This window comes from Leptonychotes weddellii, chromosome 7, assembly GCF_054177405.1.
Source record: "Leptonychotes weddellii isolate Sample4059 chromosome 7, ASM5417740v2, whole genome shotgun sequence".
In the NCBI taxonomy this organism is placed as follows: domain Eukaryota; kingdom Metazoa; phylum Chordata; class Mammalia; order Carnivora; family Phocidae; genus Leptonychotes; species Leptonychotes weddellii.
Genome location: NC_138375.1, coordinates 103,822,116 through 103,840,329, shown reverse-complemented (window position 1 = coordinate 103,840,329; position 18,214 = coordinate 103,822,116). Strand labels below are relative to the sequence as shown.

General features: G+C 35.4%; 1 protein-coding gene across 1 annotated transcript in view; it reads left to right on the top strand.

Annotated features, from left to right (window-relative positions):
* Positions 1-18,214, top strand: part of DDX4 (DEAD-box helicase 4) — a 57,958-nt gene that overhangs the window by 15,570 nt on the left and 24,174 nt on the right. Inside the window, exons 4-6 of the mRNA XM_081826874.1 lie at positions 3,243-3,293; positions 7,087-7,146; positions 17,355-17,456. Of these exons, the coding sequence (XP_081683000.1) occupies positions 3,243-3,293; positions 7,087-7,146; positions 17,355-17,456 (213 nt within the window). The remainder of the gene's footprint in view (positions 1-3,242; positions 3,294-7,086; positions 7,147-17,354; positions 17,457-18,214) is intronic.

Below are 18,214 nucleotides of genomic sequence, written 5' to 3'. Positions count from 1 at the left end.
TTCTGGAGAAAGTTCCATGTGCACTTGAGAAGAATGAGTATTCTGTTGTTTTAGGGTGGAATAGCTATGAGGCCCATCTGGTCCAGTGTGTCATTCAAAGCTCTTGTTTCTTTGTTGATTTTCTGCTTAGATGATCTGTCCATTGCTGAGAGTGGAGTATTGAGGTCTCCTACAATTAATGTATTGTTATCAATGCAACTCTTTATTTTGGTTAACAGTTGGCTTATGTAGATGGCTGCTCCCATGTTGGGGGTGTAGATATTTACAATTGTAGATCTTCTTGTTGGATAGACCCTTTAAGAATGATATAGTGTCCTTCTGTGTCTCTAACTACAGTCTTTAGCTTAAAATCTAATTTGTCTGATATAAGAATTGCTACTACCCCAGCTTTCTTTTGAGGTCCGCTGGCATGGAAGATGGCTCTCCATCCCTTCACTTTGAGTCTGGATGTATCTTTAGGTTCAAAATGAGTCTCTTGTAGACAGCATATGGATGGGTCCTGTCTTTTTATCCCATCTTCAACCCTGTGCCATTTTATGGGAGCATTTAGGCCGTTGAGAGTGATTATTGAAAGATATGAATTTATTGTCATCATGTTGCCTGTGAAGTCCTTGTTTGTATAGATTGTCTCTGTAAATTTCTGTTCTGTATCATTCTTGGGGTCTTTCTCCTTTTATAGAACCCCCCTTAATATTTCTTGCAGGGCCGGCTTAGTGGTCACATATTCTTTCAGTTTCTGCCAGTCTTGGAAGCTCTGCATCTCTCCATCCATTTTAAATGACAGCCTTGCTGGATAAAGTATTCTTGGCTGCATGTTCTTCTCGTTTAGTACCCTGAATATGTCTTGCCAGGCCTTTCTGGCTTGCCAGGTCTCTGTGGATAGGTCTGACGTTATTCTGATGTTCCTCCCTCTGTACGTAAGGAATCTCTTCCTCCTAAGTGCCCTTAAGATGGTTTCCTTGGTTCTAAGATTTGCAAGTTTTACTATTACATGCCGGGGTGTTGGCCTGTTTTCCCTGGTCTTGGGAGGGGTCCTCTCTGCCTCTAGGACACGAGTGTTTGTTTCATTCCCCAGATTAGGGAAGTTCTCAGCTACGATTTGCTCAAATACATCTTCTAGTCCTCTTCTCTCTCGACCCCCTCAGGATCCCAGTAATTCTGACATTGGAACGTTTCATTGTGTCACTTATTTCTCTGATTCTATTTTCATGGATTTTGAGTTGTTTTTCCCTGGCCTCCTCTTTTTCCTTCTTGTCTATTAATTGGTCTCCTAAACCACCAATTCGTTCTTCTGCCTTGCTTATCCTAGGTGTTAGATTATCTAGATCAGATTGAATCTCATTGATAGCATTTTTAAGTTCTGCCAATTCAGCTTTCATTTCTGCCCTTAGAGACTCTGTGTTGCCATTAATCGATTTCTCCATTCTAGCTGTTGTCTTCACAGTTGCTAGCCTGCATTCCATCTCCGACAGCTTGGTTATATCTGAATCCATTTGTAAATCTGTGTGGCATAAGTCATAGTCTCTGAGTCTTTCCTATTTGAGGGGTTCTTCCTCCTAGTCATTCTTTTGGTGGGTGCTTGAGGGAATGTATAGAGTCCAAATTAATGACCACAACCCAAGCAAGATGCACCTGTTTTCTAGGGACCTTAGGGTTGCTGGTCTCTTGTTCTCCCAGCCTGTCTTCTGGGGGAGGGGCCTGCCGACTATTACTCAGACAGCCCTGTTTGGGCAGAGTTGCCCTGCCCCCTGTGGGGGGGATGGGCTCAGTGAAAATTGGTTTTTTGGGGCTTTTGTTCTCTGGTGGCTTTCTGCTCTCTTCTGAGAGAGCAGAAGAGACTGTTTCCAACCCTCTGCCTCAGAGCAGAGAGATCGCAGTCTGTTCTTCAGTGAGCACTCCAGGCCACGCACACCATCTCCATTTGTGTCTGTGCTGCTATAAACTGCAGCGTCCTGGGTTGTGCGCCCCTCAGCAGCGCTCCCAGTCCTCGCCTCCAGGTCGGGGCACGTCTCTGCCCTTTGTGCTTCTAAAACGACCAGCCGCCCCCAGTTCACACGCACGGCCCAGCAGCTCAGGGTTTCCATCCGGGGAGCTGCCCTAAAGTCCTTTCCCTGTTGCTACCAGTCTGCGAGTCTGTGCCCTGTCCCCGGCGCACAAGGTTGTTGCTCACCGGCGGTGTAGGATCCCAGTGGCTCCCTCACCCTGCTGTTTATCCTCTGATATCTGCCCGCGGAATCACGGCTCCCCGCTTCATACCTCCAAACCAACCGCCTGCGATACTCTTTTTGTAGAGATCCAGATCTGTCTGCTTACATCTCAGGCTGATTTCGTGGCTGTTCAGAGTGGTCTGGTAGATACCCAGCTCAATTCCCGGGACCGGTTGGAATAGGGTCCCCTACTCCTCCGCCATCTTTTCAGCATCCCCCAGAACCCATCCAAAACAGGCCATTTAATAAAATCCCAGGTAGGATGACAGGAGTCCCAGCGGGCAGGCAGGCCTCGTAGAGCCACCCTGAGTCTCCCAACACAGCCCTGCCTGACCTTTAATTTTAGTGGATATTACTCCCTGACTATCTTTGCACTAAAGATCATTTTATTAAGATTCAATATTTAAAAATTTTGTGAAATACTACTGATGAATGCTTTTAAAATTAGAGATGTATCTATATGCTCCAGAGACACATAACTCTAGATACAGGTTTTTATTATATGAGAAATTTACAAGCAGAACTAAATGAAAGATGTAAAAAAATTTTTGTAAACAAAAAATGTTGGAAGAATTTCCTTATTACTGAAATGGGAAAAATTATTGAATATTGAATTATAATTTAGTTGTATTGTTCTCTGGCAGATGAAGAGATTATAAGATTTTAAAAACTTCGATATTTTGAATAGAAAGTATATAGTGTTTATGTTGATATATGCTGCTGTTCTGACCATCTACATATATATGACATTTGAGGTAATAGAACACTGGCTGGACCTTTTACCTTAGTTAATTGACACAAGGCAGAAGTCATAATGCAACCTGAGTTTTCATTCAGTGTATGTATATGTATGTGTGTGTGTATATATTTATATATATATATACACACACACATATATATAGCTCTATGTGGTTTATTTTATTTTAAGGGGGCACCATAACTGGTAGTCCCTTTGGTTTTTGGTTTTTGGTTTACCACAGAGGTACAGGTAATTGTTTTCAGAAATTTGCATGTTTAATTTTCTATTTTGTATAGGTTTTTCAAATAACAAGTTTGAAGAAGGTGATAGCTCTGGTTTCTGGAGAGGTAAGTTCAGTGTTTTCTCTAGTGGCTTTTAAAATTTAATGTTCAGTGTACATGCTAAAGAGAAACTAAGATTAAGTGTCATAGTCTTTTTCAGTTCTAATTTATTTAAACTCAGTTTTATAAAGCAGCTGTTGCCAGAGCCTTAACCAAGAATTCAGGCATCCTAGTTTGACCTTTCTCAGCCTGCCTTAATCTATGAGGTGCAACTTTTGAATGGTTTGCTACCTTAAGAAAAAGTAGATAATGGAAAGAACATGTCAAGAATCAAAACTCCATGTCCATATATACGTGCAGTTTGGGACATGCAGGTCCCTATTCAGACTAACATAATTCTTGACAGTGGAAAAAGATTCTTGAGAATGTGGATGACTACTGAAATCAAGACATTTCTGTCAAAGGTACTGACAAACTGGTTTGGAGGAATACCAGAGGATGATGTGAATAGAGTAATGTTACCAGAATATAGATTACAGTAATTAATAGTGCTTTCCTAGGAGAACCTGATTAAGTAGATTTAGGTGAGGCCTTGGAACCTGTATTAAAAAGCATCCCTGGTGACTGATGCCTTTTTGTTTGGTCATCATTTATCTGTGGAATCTTTTTTCTTTTTAGAGAGGAGAGGGTAGGGGCAGAGGGAAAGAGAGAGAATCTTAAGCAGGCTCCATGACGAGTGCTGAGCCCACTTGGGGCTACATCTCAGAACCCTGAGATCATCACCTAGGCTGAAATCAAGAGTTGGATGCTTAACTGACAAAGCCACCCACGCGCCCTTATCTGTGGAATCTTAATAACATAATATAACTTTGGAGTTGCAGACTTTGTTTCCTGTCCCTGCTCTGTGACCCCCTAGTTGAATGACTTAGAGCTAGTTGCCTAATTTCTCAGAGCCACAGTTTGCTATTCTGCAGAATGGAGGACATCTCTATTATAGGTTGTTAGGCAGACTTAATGAAAATGTGTATGAAAATATGAAATTCAATACCAGACACATTCATGGTAAACAGTAAATGCCATCTATCTTCATTAAATATTTGAGTCTTAATTTCATTATACTCTTAATAGTGATTCTCAAAATCAAAACCAAGCTTAGACTGATCACCTTAAAACCCTTTGGAATTAGGGTGCCTGGGTGGCTCAGTTGGTTGGGCGATTGCCTTCGGCTCGGGTCATGATCCTGGAGTCCCGGGATCGAGTCCCATGTCGGGCTCCCTGCTCTGCGGGGGTCTGCTTCTCCCTCTGACCCTCCCCCCTCTCATGTGCTCTCTCTCTCTCTCTCTCTCTCTCTCAAATAAATAAATAAAATCTTAAAAAAAAAACCCTTTGGAATTAGATGGGGTTTTAATATATCTACTAAAACTGTTTTCCCTAAGTTATTGTTAGTCTCATTCTCCCTGATTTTCTGTGCTTTTTTCATTTTATTCAAATGAAAATGTACATAACATAGAACAAATATTTAACAGAAGAAAAAAATGACCATTTTTTTTCTTTTCCATTTCTATTTTACCTAATCTCCCTTTTTAAAAATCAGTGAATATTCAAGATCGTTTTCACTTAGCCAAGACCTTCCCCAGTTGACTCCTACCAGTGGTAGACCAGAGCACTTTTGAGCACAAATTCTAGTTTCTCATGGCACCTGAGAGAACTTTCCTCCAAAATGGTTTGCTTTCTTCCCTTGGTCTATTTTCTATATGTATATTTCTCTTTATATATATGGATTGAATTCTTTCATTCTTAAAATTGTTATTGGCAAGCCCGGAAACCGATTTTGATATCATGATAGAAGCTTTTATTCTGCACACAAATAGCATCTTTTGTGGTGGTTATTGTCCCTGCAGTCTAGTTTCCTCCATCTGGTATAGTTAGTGATAAGGACTGTTGATTTTGGATTTGGACACCCTAGGTTTGAGACCCAGAGTCTCCTCTAAGTTGTATTATCTTGAAAAAACATATTTAACTTCTGTATTTCATTTTTTTTATTTATAAAAGAGGATAATACCCACTTCACAAGGTTTTTGTGAAGATTTAAAAAGTTAGTACATGTTACTCATTTAGAACAGTGCTAGACCATACTGAATTCTAAATGTGTTATTACTATTAATTATTATTATATAACATATTTATATGAATATATACTTACATTAGATACCTAATATATTTATGTACTAAATATATATTTAATATAATTAATGTATCATATTGTTATTTATGTTTATATTTTTAAATATTTATACTTTATACATGTTATATATATTTTATATACTTTCTGTAATTAATTTTTATGTAATGTAATGTGGTTGTAGCTAATCTTGGGATAGTATCTCTTTTTTGTTGGTGCTTGGCTTTATTTCCTAACTCTACAGATTTTTTTTCAATAACTATATTTCAAAATAGTATAAGACTCATTACAAGTTAGAAAAATAGTACAGAGAGTTTCCTTCACCCCTTTCCTAATGTAATTGTACTCATCACCCAACTTCTCCCAATGTCATTAGCCTATTTTAATTCCTAGTGTGGTCAAAATATAGGTTTGTTTTAGGGGAATAACTGGACAAAGTTAAATGTGAGACCTCTTTGTCCTTGTCAGGTCTCAAATTAATTTATAGGTTTTTCTTACATAAGGCAATAAATGTTAGTTGTCCTCATTATTCCAGGGCCAGCAACCTTTTCAAAATTCTTTCCTTCCTGCTAAGCTCCCTTGTAGTATTAAATCCTGTTTCCCAAATAATTGTCTTGATATCAGATGACTCTTTAGGAATATTTAGTAGTTGTTGACTTCATTTCAAGTAGGAGCCTGCAATAAGAGCTCTGGGTTATTTCTTATAAAACAATATTAGTTGTTAAGTAGATTAGTACTTTTGCACAGGAACTTAACTCATAGCTTCTAAGCGGTCTAGCCACTTGATGTCATTACTATGACTTTTAAAGTTCTCAGATTTTAAATATTTAATGACATGTACAAAGGTCCCTTGAAATCATTTCTGTATTTCCCAGATGTGGCTTTGTTGGAATCTTCTAGAAAGCTTAAAGTTATTCAAGTCATATTAGTAACATTTTTAAATTTTTAAAAATTACTCATTTGTTGCTCTCACTCTATACTTTTAAAAAAATAAACATCTCTGGGGCTGGATTCTAGGGATCTATCTATTTAATTTTTTTCTAGGAATTTATTTTTAAAAAACCTTCCAGCTAATTCTTAGGCAGCCTTCAGTGTAGTGATCCTCATTCCATTGTTGAGAAACTGGTAATGTTACTTGGTATTGTCTTAAAAACAGAAAAGCCAAGATATCCCCCAATTGTTTCATTAGGATGATTGGGGAAAAATTTGCATATGTTTAAAAAAATCCACTAATGTCTGAGATATAGTAAGAAAGGCAAATTACAGAAATATTGACATTATTATAAAAAGAATAGTCATGTATTTCTAGTGGCCGATGGCCTACATTTAAGAACCACTTGACTATTTTAATAGTTTAGGTATTTCTGAAACCATTTTTAGTCATACCAGTATTGATGAAATTCTTCTTCTTCGGCTTGTGCGTAGCACTTGGGAAATAGTGAATTCTCAGTTATACACTTAACATTTAGGTATGTTAAATGATTTATAGGGAATTGACTGAATAATGTCTTTATATTTCTGTTGCTGAAATTATTTCAAGAATTAAAATGTTCGTATTTTAACTTAAAAATACTTATTTTTCTCACTAACTTATCCTGTGATAGTGCTATTCTTTAGATATTACAACTTTAAAGTTAATTATTTAGATGCTATTCACATGTTAAATTTTTATTCAAGAATCTAATAATGACTGTGAAGATAATCAGACACGGAACAGAGGGTTTTCCAAGAGAGGCGGTAAGGACCACATTTTGGAACGATTTGTACTTACACTTTCTAATGTCACTGGATTTTTTTTTCCCCCCAAAGATCTCCAGAATGTGTTATGAAGTACAGAATAGGGACTGTGAGTTCTGGTCAGTCACAATATCTATGAACTGGGATGTCTTTGTCTCTGAATAGAATATTTGGATATATGGGAGAGTGAAGAAATTGTAGATTATTTTTTGTTTAGGTCTGGCAGTGCTCTACCATACTCTGCTAATCCTGCCTCTAATAAAGTTGAGATGAGATGGTATAAACATTACAGTATTGAATTCTTTTTTTTTTTTTAAGATTTTATTTATTTCACAGAGAGAGACACAGCGAGAGAGAGAGCACAAGCAGGGGAGTGGGAGAGGGAGAAGCAGGCTCCCGCTGAGCAGGGAGCCCCATGTGGGGCTCGATTCCAGGACCCTGGGACCATGACCTGAGCCGAAGGCAGACACTTAATGACTGAGCCATCTAGGCGCCCCACCATATTTAATTCTTGATAACCTGTGGGTAGACATGTTAAAATAACAACAGTAAAACCCACAAAAAACATAGTGAACTTATAAAATTGTTAAAGTTGTGCGAATCTGCTTATGATAAAAGTTTATTCTTAGGAACTATATGATAATCAAGATACATCAATGTTTTTACAGTAACTTGGGAACATCATTTTCCTTTGCCCATTAGATAGTTAGCCCATTAAATACCAGGCCCTTCTTAGTGCCGATAGGACTTGTGGGGACTTCACTATAGCATTCTTAGGGAAGTGAGGTGGGGAGGAATTTGGTGGTGAAGGAGGTTTGGCTATTTGTCTCATAAATTGAGGTTTTTTTAATGATAATTGCAGGGGGGCATGTAATGATGTGGAGGAAATTTAGCTATAAGAAAAAGCCAGACTCATCTTTTAAAATTGCCTTTTTTCCCTCTTTAACAAGCAATTTTTAGCACTTAATGTTCTTAAAACATTGCTTTTAGTTTTAAATGTTTGGTTGTTTTCTGAAGAACAGTGAATATCTATCTTCCTCAGTGTTTTCTTTAAATTAATCTAAGTCATGTTTAAGTGAGGCAGTCAAAAGCCAGTTGCAGCTCTATGTGCTTGATCGTGGCTTATTGACTAATACAGGGTGACTAGCAGGGAAACAGTCATTTTTGCATATCCCTGATTGCTGTTCTCTTTAGCTGTATACATTTGAAGGTAGGAAATTTGCACATGGCAGTCACTCAGTAAATAACAGATGTGTATAAATATAAGCATATTTAAGTTTATATTGAAATATGACTTGATATAGCACCAGACATGTGCATGCGTTGTACCTGTATAGCTCAGTGATATTTCACTAACTGAACACACCGGGGTTTATTGTGTTCACAAGCATCCAGATCAAGAAGTAGAAATTACTGGCGCCTCTAGAAGTCCCTTTTATGCTCATTTTCTTTCACTGGCAACCCTCCCATTCCATGGTTAACTTCTATTCTGACTTTTAGCAGCATAGGTTAATTTTCTGTTTTTGTACTTGATATAAATGGTGGAATCATACAACATACAACTCTTTTGTGTCCATCTTCTGCTTAATGTATTTGTGAGATGCATTTATAGTGTTGGTTGCAGTTGTAGATCATTACCATTGCTATATAGGCTCTCTGGTTCTACTCTTATGCTAATGATGCTGTTTGGATGTCTTCCAGCTTTAAGCTGTTTTGAAGCAGCTGCTGTGGACATTCTAGTACATTTCTTTTGGTGCCATTGATATATATTCAGAAGTAAAATTGATGCCTCATGGATTTTGTATATTTTTTGCTTTAATAGCTGTTGTGAAATCTTTTTAAGATAGATACACTAAGGTATACTCCCACATCCTCACCAATATTTGGTATTTTCTTTTTCTTTAAAGTTTAACCATTCTGCCAAGTATGTGGTAGTATATCTTATTGTGGTTTTAATTTGCCTTTCCTTGATGGACTAATGAAATGTCCAGTGCTTCATAAGTTTACTGGCCATTTGTACATCATCTTTTGTATAGTGCTGATTCCATTCTTTTGCCATCTTTTCTGTTGGGTGTCTGTTGTTAACTTTTCATTGGCAAATAATTTAAAACTTACAGAAAATTTGCAAGAATAGTAAAAGTAACTCCTGGATAACATTTATATTGGGAGTCTCTTTGCTTCCTCTTAAGTCATGAAGATAGTCTCTCCTATTTTTTTTTTTTTAATTTTATCTTTTGGAAGGGAAAATGAAGGGGGGGAAATCGGAGGGGGAGATGAACCATGAGAGACTATGGATTCTGAGAAAAAAACTGAGGGTTCTAGAGGGGAGGGGGGTGTGGGGATGGGTTAGCCTGGTGATGGGTATTAAAGAGGGCACGTACTGCATGGAGCACTGGGTGTTATACACAAACAATGAATCACGGAACACACTACCTAGACACTAATGATGTAATGTATGGTGATTAACATAACATAATAAAATAAAAAACGAAAAAGAAAAAGAAAAAAATAAAATTTTATCTTTTTGTACATTCAGATTGTAATTCATCTGGGCTTTATTTTTGTATATGATGTAAGATAGGGATCATGGTACATTTTTTTCCCCATAAGAGTATCCAGTTGATTCCTTATCACTTACTAAAAGACTTTCCACTCTATACTACAAGGACTTCTTTATCCTAAATCAGGTGACAGTATATATGTGGAACTGTTCCTGGGCGTGGTTCCTTTCCTTTGGTCAGTTTCTATATCTTTGCACCTTTGCTATATAGCCTAATTACTACAATTTCATAATAGATCCTAATATCTGGTAGTGTAAGTCTTCCAAGTTTATTGTTCTTCAGTATTACTTGGGTTATTCTTAGTTCTTTGCATTTGCATGTGATTTTTAGAAGCAGTTTATCAATTTCCTGGAAAAAACCTAATGGGATATTTTGGGGATTGCATTGAATTTGAGGAGATTGACCATTTTTACAATATTGAGCCTTTCAATCCGTGAATATCCCTTTTTAAGTAGGTCTTTAGTTTTTCCTAGCTATGTGTTGCACTTTTCACTAGAGAGTCATTACACGTCTTTCTTTACATTAGTATTTGATATTTTGTGTTGCATATGCTTTTTATTTATCTAATACTCCATATAACAGTTTCACCATTTTAGAGTGTATACTTCAATAGTTTTAAATATACTCACTATATTGTATGCCCATCATCACTATTTAATTCCTGAACATTTTCTTTCTCCCCCACCCAAAATCATGTGCCTATTAGCAGTTAGTCCCATTTCTCTCTTATCTCCATCCTTTGGCAACCATTAATCGACTTTCTGTAGCTATGGATTTGCTGATTCTGGACATTTCATATAAATGGAATTATGTAATATGTGATCTTTTGTATGTTCTTTCACTTAGGATGATCTCATAGTTTGTCCATGTTGTAGCATGTGATGGTACTTAATTACTTGTAATGGCTAAGTAATATTTCACTGTGTAGCTATACCATATTCTGTTTATTCATCAGTTGATTGATTATTGGGTTGTTTCTACTTTTGGGCTATTATGATTAATACTGCTATCAACCTTTGTGTACAAGTTTTATGTGAACATATGTTTTAATTTTTCTGGTGCATATACCTAGGAGTAAAACTGCCAAGTTGTTTTCCACAGCAGCTGCCCCAATTTAGCTTCTTCCAACAATGCAGGAATATCCCAGTTTCTCTGCATCCTTACCAGTCTTTGTTATTGTGTGTCTTCTTGGTGGTTGTGATCCTTGTGGGTGTAAAATGGTATCTCATTGTCATTTTGATTTGGGTTTCCTGATGACTATTATGTTGAACAGCTTTTCCCGTGTGTATTGGCTATTTGTATATCTTTTTTGGAGAAAGGTCTTTCTAGATCATTGGCTTATTTAAAAAACTGTGTTGTCTTTTTATTGTTTAAAGAATTCTTTGTGTCTTGGTACATGTGCTATTGGAAAGACAATTTGCAGATATATTCTCCTTTCCTTGTGTTACCTTTTTATTTTCTTGGTGTCCTCTGAAGCACAGAAGTTTTAAATTTAGATGCTGTCTGGTTTATCTATTTTTTCATTTGTTGGTTGTGCATTTGGTGTCATATCTAGAAAACCTTTGCCTATTTTTTTTTTTAAAGATTTTATTTATTTATTTGAGACAGAGAGAATGAGAGAGAGAGAGCACATGAGAGGGGGGAGGGTCAGAGGCAGAAGCAGGCTCCCCGCCGAGCAGGGAACCCGATGCGGGACTCAATCTAGGGACTCCAGGATCATGACCTGAGCCGAAGGCAGTTGCTTAACCAACTGAGCCACCCAGGCGCCCGAAAACCTTTGCCTATTAAAAGGTCATGCAGATATTCACCTGTTTCCTTCTAATAATTTTATTGTTTTGCTCTTTGATCCATTTTAATTTCATTTTTATATATGGTGTGAGGGAGGGGTCCAACTTTATTCTTTTGCATGTGAATATCTAGTTGTCCTAGCACCATTTGTTCTTGTTTTATATTGATAGGGTGGAGGTGTAAATCTCTTTAAATTTATCCCACTGGGAGTTGGTTAAGCTTCTTGGATGTGTGAATTTATATTTTTCATCTAATTTGAGAAATTTTCTGCTCTTTTTTTGTGGTAAAATAACTATGACATAAAATCTGCCATTTTAATTATATTTAACTGTAAGTGGCATTAAGTATATTTACAGTGTTACGCAGTTGTCACCACTATCCGTTTCCAAAACTGAAAGCAGAAACCTAAGCAGAAATCTATATCCATTATATAGTACATCCCCTTATCTTCTTCCCCTGAGTTTCTGGTAAACTCTATTCTATATTCTTTTTGAATTTACCTCTATTCTAGATATTTCATACAAGTGGAATCATACAACATTTGCCCTTTTGTGTCTGGCTTAATTCACTTAGCATAATGTTTTCAGTGTTTGTTCATGTAGCATGTATCTGAACAAAGTACATTTCTTTTTATGGCTGAATAATTATCCATTGTGTGTATAATACCACATTTTACCCATTCATCTATTGATGAACTTTGGGTTTTTACTTACTTTGGCTATTGTGAATAATGCTTCTATGAACATTCATATGTATTTATCTGTTTGAGTCCTTGTCTTTGCACCTTATAACTGTATGCCTAGAAGTGGAATTGCCAGGAGACGGGACTGAAGTAAGTTGAAATATGCCACAGAGTTCACTGTTCTTACTGAGAATCAGCTTAAAAAATATTCTCTGGGTTACTGCAAGTTTGATTAATTTTCATTTTAGAAAGTTAATTCTGACAGTTTTTGTGCATTTTATTTTTTGGAGTAGCAGAATTCGGAGTTTCTTACTTTGCCATTTTTGCTGATGTCAGTGATCCATATCATTTAAAAATTTTCATTTTGTTTGCTAGTATATAGAAATACAATTGAATTTTGTATATTGAAGGTTGAGTGACCTTGCTAAATTTATGGTAAGTACTTTTTTAAATGAAGAAAAGATGTTCATATTTCTTATACACAAAGTTTAAATGATTTATAAACTTACTCCTTTCTGAAGATTGTTACCAAACATCTTTAAAAGGCTGCAAGAGATTGTCACCTGTCCCTTATGAAATGCAGAATTCATGGAAGGACTAATGTCACCTTTAAAAATATATTAATGTTATTTTATGAAAAGTGACATTTAAAGTGGTAAATTTTGAAATATTTCAAAAACTCAGAAAAGCAGAGAATATTCTATTACAAACACTTGTATACCACTATCTGGATTTAACAGGAACATTTTGTCATTTATACTTCAAATATAGAAAAAAAATTACATAATTATTAGAAGACCCATCTTCCCTTTGTATTTTATATCTCTTTTTTCCCAGAGGTAACTTTTTTTAACATTGGTGTGTAGTGTATACTTCCTATTCATACTTTTATAAAAGTTTATTAGACCTATCTTTTTGTGATTTTTTAATAAAAGATTTTACTTTTAAGTAATCTCTACACCCATTGAGGGTCTCAGACTTAAAACTCTGAGGTCAAGAGTGGCATGCTCTACCAACTCAGCCAGCCAGGCACCCCTCACTTTTTTGTGACCTTTTTTTTGGATCTAGTTCATTCATTTTAACTTTTATAGTGTTTTACTTACCATTTAACCTATTTATTTAAAAACAAATTATTTTTAACACCATGTAGGATACGTAGAGTTTCTGTCCCTACTTTCTAACAAGAAAGTCATTCAGACTTTTAATTCTGTATAACTTCATGTTCTTTTCACCTCTAGTTATAAGACTTCTTACATAACTAGAAACTGGCATCAGCTATGGAAAAAAAGAGCATGTTCATTTAAATGTTTGTGTTTCTCCTGTGTATGGAATTATTAAGCTATAGATACTAGAGGTACTGAGTCATTATGTAGTCATTTGCTCAGTAGAGAAGCTAGTTTGGAAAAGGAACCAAATTGAATTTACAGAAAGCAGTAGTGAATAGATTAAACAGATTAAACAAAGATGAGTAGAATAAGTGAATCCAAAGATAGATCTGAGGAAATTCTCTAAATTTGGGAATGGAAAACATGAAAGCATTTAACAGTTACAGAAGACAGAATAAGAAGCTCTGTTATTCCAACATATGTCTAAATATCTCCTGAGAAGAGAACAGAGAAAATGGGAGGAGGAGAGAGAGGGAAAAGAAAACTATTCAGAGAATAGTTGAGAAACTTTTCCAGAGTTAAGAAGGAACAAGAATCATGAGCAAATTTTTAAAAATTCACACTCTTTTATGTGTATTGACATTGCAAAATTACAAAGATAAAAATATTTAGAGCTAACAGAAAAAGACCCACATATAAAAGAACAAAAGATTGGCAGCAGAACTTTTTTTTTTTCCAATAAAAGTAGAGAACATAATAGAGTAGAATGTAGAATCCTGAGGGAGAATAGTTCTGAATCGAAACTGCTATATCCAGATAATTTAGGTGTCAGAGAGAAATAACACCATTTAGATAAAGATGGTGTTGAGTACTGTCAGGCCACTGAGGAAAGAACTACTGAATCATGTATATTAACAAGAAGGAAACTGAATGCAACAAGAAGTAGGAAGCAATGATGAGCATAACTAAATAAATACACATTTTAAAATTGGTAAACATACTGGTAAACCTAAATAAGTATTGGCTTTAGAGGATAGTAATAATGTCATTAATTTAGGGGTTTTAGAAATAAGAAAGAACTAAAATACTAGCAAATGAAAAGACTTAAGTTCTTTGTCAGCTCAGTAGGAAAGAGAACAGATTGAAACTAATTTCAGAATTTCTTAAAAATGGTAAAATTGGTATGGTGAAATATAATGTATAACTTACTAGTGGAGGAAATCCAATAGGATAGAAGGCCAGGACTTTGAGGAAGGAGACAAGGTTGAAAATAAATATTTCTTAAATATTCATGCTGAAATTGAAGGATATCAGTAAAAGCATAAAATATAGCGTTTGGGAAATCAATAGAAGGACAGAAAGGAAAACAAAAAAACACTGAAAAATCGGGGAAGGGAAAACACAAAATAGGATGATTGAAGTAGGAAATTGATACATTAGTAATCATAATATATATTAACAGTAAATGTATGTCAATGCAGAGTTGAAAATAGAGAAAAAATGTCAGTTTAATATTAACCCCAATAGAAATATAGGAGACAAAATAGACTTTAAAGCAGATATATTAGGAATAAAGAAATAATTACTTAATGATAAAAGTCATGTTCACTGGGAAGATATTACAGTTCGGAACATGGTTTGAAATCTAACAAGATATTCTTAAGTATATAAAGCAAAAGTAGACATAATTATATGGAAAAATTTGCAAATTTTAAACCACTAATCATGGGATTTTTTTTTTCAAGATTTTATTTATTAGGAAGAGAAAGGGAGAGCATGAGCAGGAGGTGGGGCAGAGGGAGAGAGAGAAGCAGGCTTCCTGCTGAGCAGGGAGCCCCACATGGGGCTTGATTGCAGGAACCTGAGATCATGACCTGAGCTGAACCACTGAGTCATTCAGGTGCCCCCCCCCCCACTAATTTCCTCTTAGAAAATTGATAGAATGAGCAGACCAGATGGGGCACCTGAGTAGCTCAGTTGGTTAAGCAGCTCAGGTCATGATCCTGGAGTCCTGAGATCGAGTCCCGCATCAGGCTCCCGGCTCAGTGGGGAGCCCGCTTCTCCCTCTGACCCTCTCCCCTCTCATGCTGTTTCTCTCTCTCTTGCTTTCTAATAAATAAATAAATAAATAAAATCTTAAAAAAAAGAAAAGAATGAGCAGACCAGAAATGATTAAGACTATGGAGACTATAGAAGTTTTGAATACCAGTTATTAAGCTTGATGTAATATTTCTCTTTGGAATAGTAAACCCCATATTATAAATTACACATTCTTCTGCAGCATATAGAAAATACACACAATTTTACCATCTATTAAGGCCAAAATGAAGTCCCAAATATACTGTAGAATTTATCACAAACTGTGTCCCTCTTGTTAAAGTTTCATGAAAGTAGAAATCCGTAATGAAAAGCCTAACCATTGTGATTTGGAAACTGAATTTATCAATTTATGAATTAAAATTCATCTGGCAATAATAAGGTATTTAGACCTGAATGGACATTAAAACATGGAAACTTAAGGGATACAGCTAAAGCAGCTAACTTTTTGAGGAAAGTTTACAATCTTAAATGTATGTAGTAGAAAAGAAATTAGTGAGCTCAGTGTTCAACTTAATTAAAAACTCAGTAGAAGGAAGTTAGAAAGATAATAGACATGAATGAAACAGATACAGTGGAATGTTATTCAGCAGTAAAAATGAAGTACATTTTCACACATCAATAGAAACAAAGATGGATTAAAGAAGCAAGGTAAAGAATATATTCTATATGATTCTGTTACATAAAGCTCAAACACAAAACTAAACAATACATTGCAAAAAGTTATGTACATAGTTGGTAAAAATTAAAATAAGAGCAAGGAAATGAAAAACAATTCAGGATATTGGTTGAGAAAGCGGGGGGGAATTTTACAGGGCAAAAGACTATCCACGGGTTTCAGAGGTATTGGGAACATTCTTAGTTTTAAGCTGGGTAGTGTGGGTCCATAGGTTTTCATTTATTACATTTTAAACTTGTATATATGTTTTATATATTTTAGTTATTCATGTGCATACACCAAAGTAACATACCTTAAAAAGAAGCAGATCAGAAAGAAACTGTTTCTTGAAAAGAGATAAACCCCAACAAGGCTTATTCAAAGATAAAGAGGCACAAATAAATAATTTAGAATTAAAATGTAAATGTAATTATTGGTAGATTATTGCCAGATTGAGGATCTGTAAGTTTTAGGTAGTAGATGTATAACTCTGAATCTACCTTGAATTAACTCTGCCCTATTTTATAAATAGGTTTTGAAAAGACATATAATTCAATATCAAGAAATATATAGAGAATTTTTACCTTTATTGGTCAGTTTCTTTGGGTGTAAATAGTGGCAAGTTCATAAACTAAATCTCACTCTCTTTATTTCTGCCCAGTTGACATTTTGGTTTTGATTTGATCTCGTTCTGCTCTAGGTGGGATCAAATTTTACTTGAACTGTTAATACTGATTTTTGGTATTCAGTTGAATTAATATGTTATTTATAGCAGGAAATCAGACTTTATATATGCTTTTATGTCTGTGCTTTGAGTAAGATGTTTTACTATTTTCTATAAGGAACAAATACAAGCCTAGATTTATCTAATCCTTCTCTGCATTTTAGAGATCTTGCTAATGATGCAGTCGTGGCAACTTTCATTGTTTTACAAGTGAAACTTTTTCTTTTAGTAATTTTTAGTTTTAGTTTTTTTTTTCTTAAGTAAACTCTACCGCCAACATGGTCTTAAACTCAAGACCCTGAAACCAAGAGTCATGTATTCTACCAACTAAGCCAGCCCTAGTCATTTTTAGTTTTGATTCTCAAAGCAAGCAGTGTTTGTTCTTTTTTAATTGTAGCTATGTCTGTTTATGTTAGTAAAGTTGAACATTTATAGTTCAAATATGGCATTTCTTTTTTAGTAACTGTTAATGCCTTAAAATATGTAAAGTCATTAAATTATACAAGGCTTAAATTAAATTTGGCCACCATTTCTCCAAGATTTTTTTTTTGTTGTTTTGTATTGTTCTTGTGTGTGTGTTTTAATATTATAGGCTATCAAGATGGAAATCATTCAGAAGCTTCAGGGTCATCCAGAAGAGGTGGAAGAGGTAGTTTCCGAGGTTGCCGTGGAGGATTTGGTCTAGGAAGTCCAAGTTAGTAGTGACTTGCAAATAGTGTGCTTTATCTGTTAAGTTTTATTTTTCGTCATTTCCTTTTCATACATAAGGTTGTTGAGAGGATTATATGAGAACAGCTTAGCAGAGTGACTGGTACATAATCACCTACATTGTATATAACATTATTTTTTTAGACACATACCTAATTGCATACTTGTTAGTTGGAATACATGAATCTTTCTAGAAGTTTGTGTGACTCAGCTCTTTAATCTTATTTACTACTTCTAAGTGTTTTAGAGCCTTGATAATGACAGCCAACCTTAGAAAGAGGTGGCCTTCTCTAAAGTTCTCCCCCCCCCCAATATACCTTCTTTCACTAATGTAGCTTTCTACCTTAAATTACTCCAGCCATCATTTCTTGGAGCTAGGGGTATTGACTTCAGAAGTCACTGATGGATTGCATTTGTCTCTTAATGGAAGAGGATAGATTAGTGGTTTTAGAAGTTAAAATTAAATCTGTAATAATGATTTAATAAATATGTAGGAGATTAGTGAATTGTCACTTTTAAAAAAGTGTTCAGGACTTGGAAGGTTTGATCTGGCAACAGTGGGAGCAAGGGGGTGCTATTCTGGAGAATAAGTAATGAGATGATGCAATGTGAAGTTTCTGGGGTAGTAACAGTTTACTTTTTGGAGGTTATTTAACTTTTGCTTATATGATATTTTAACAGCATTGGCCGTAACTGCTTTTATAAAATAATTTTAATAAAATAAAAACTTTGAGGAAGTAATTT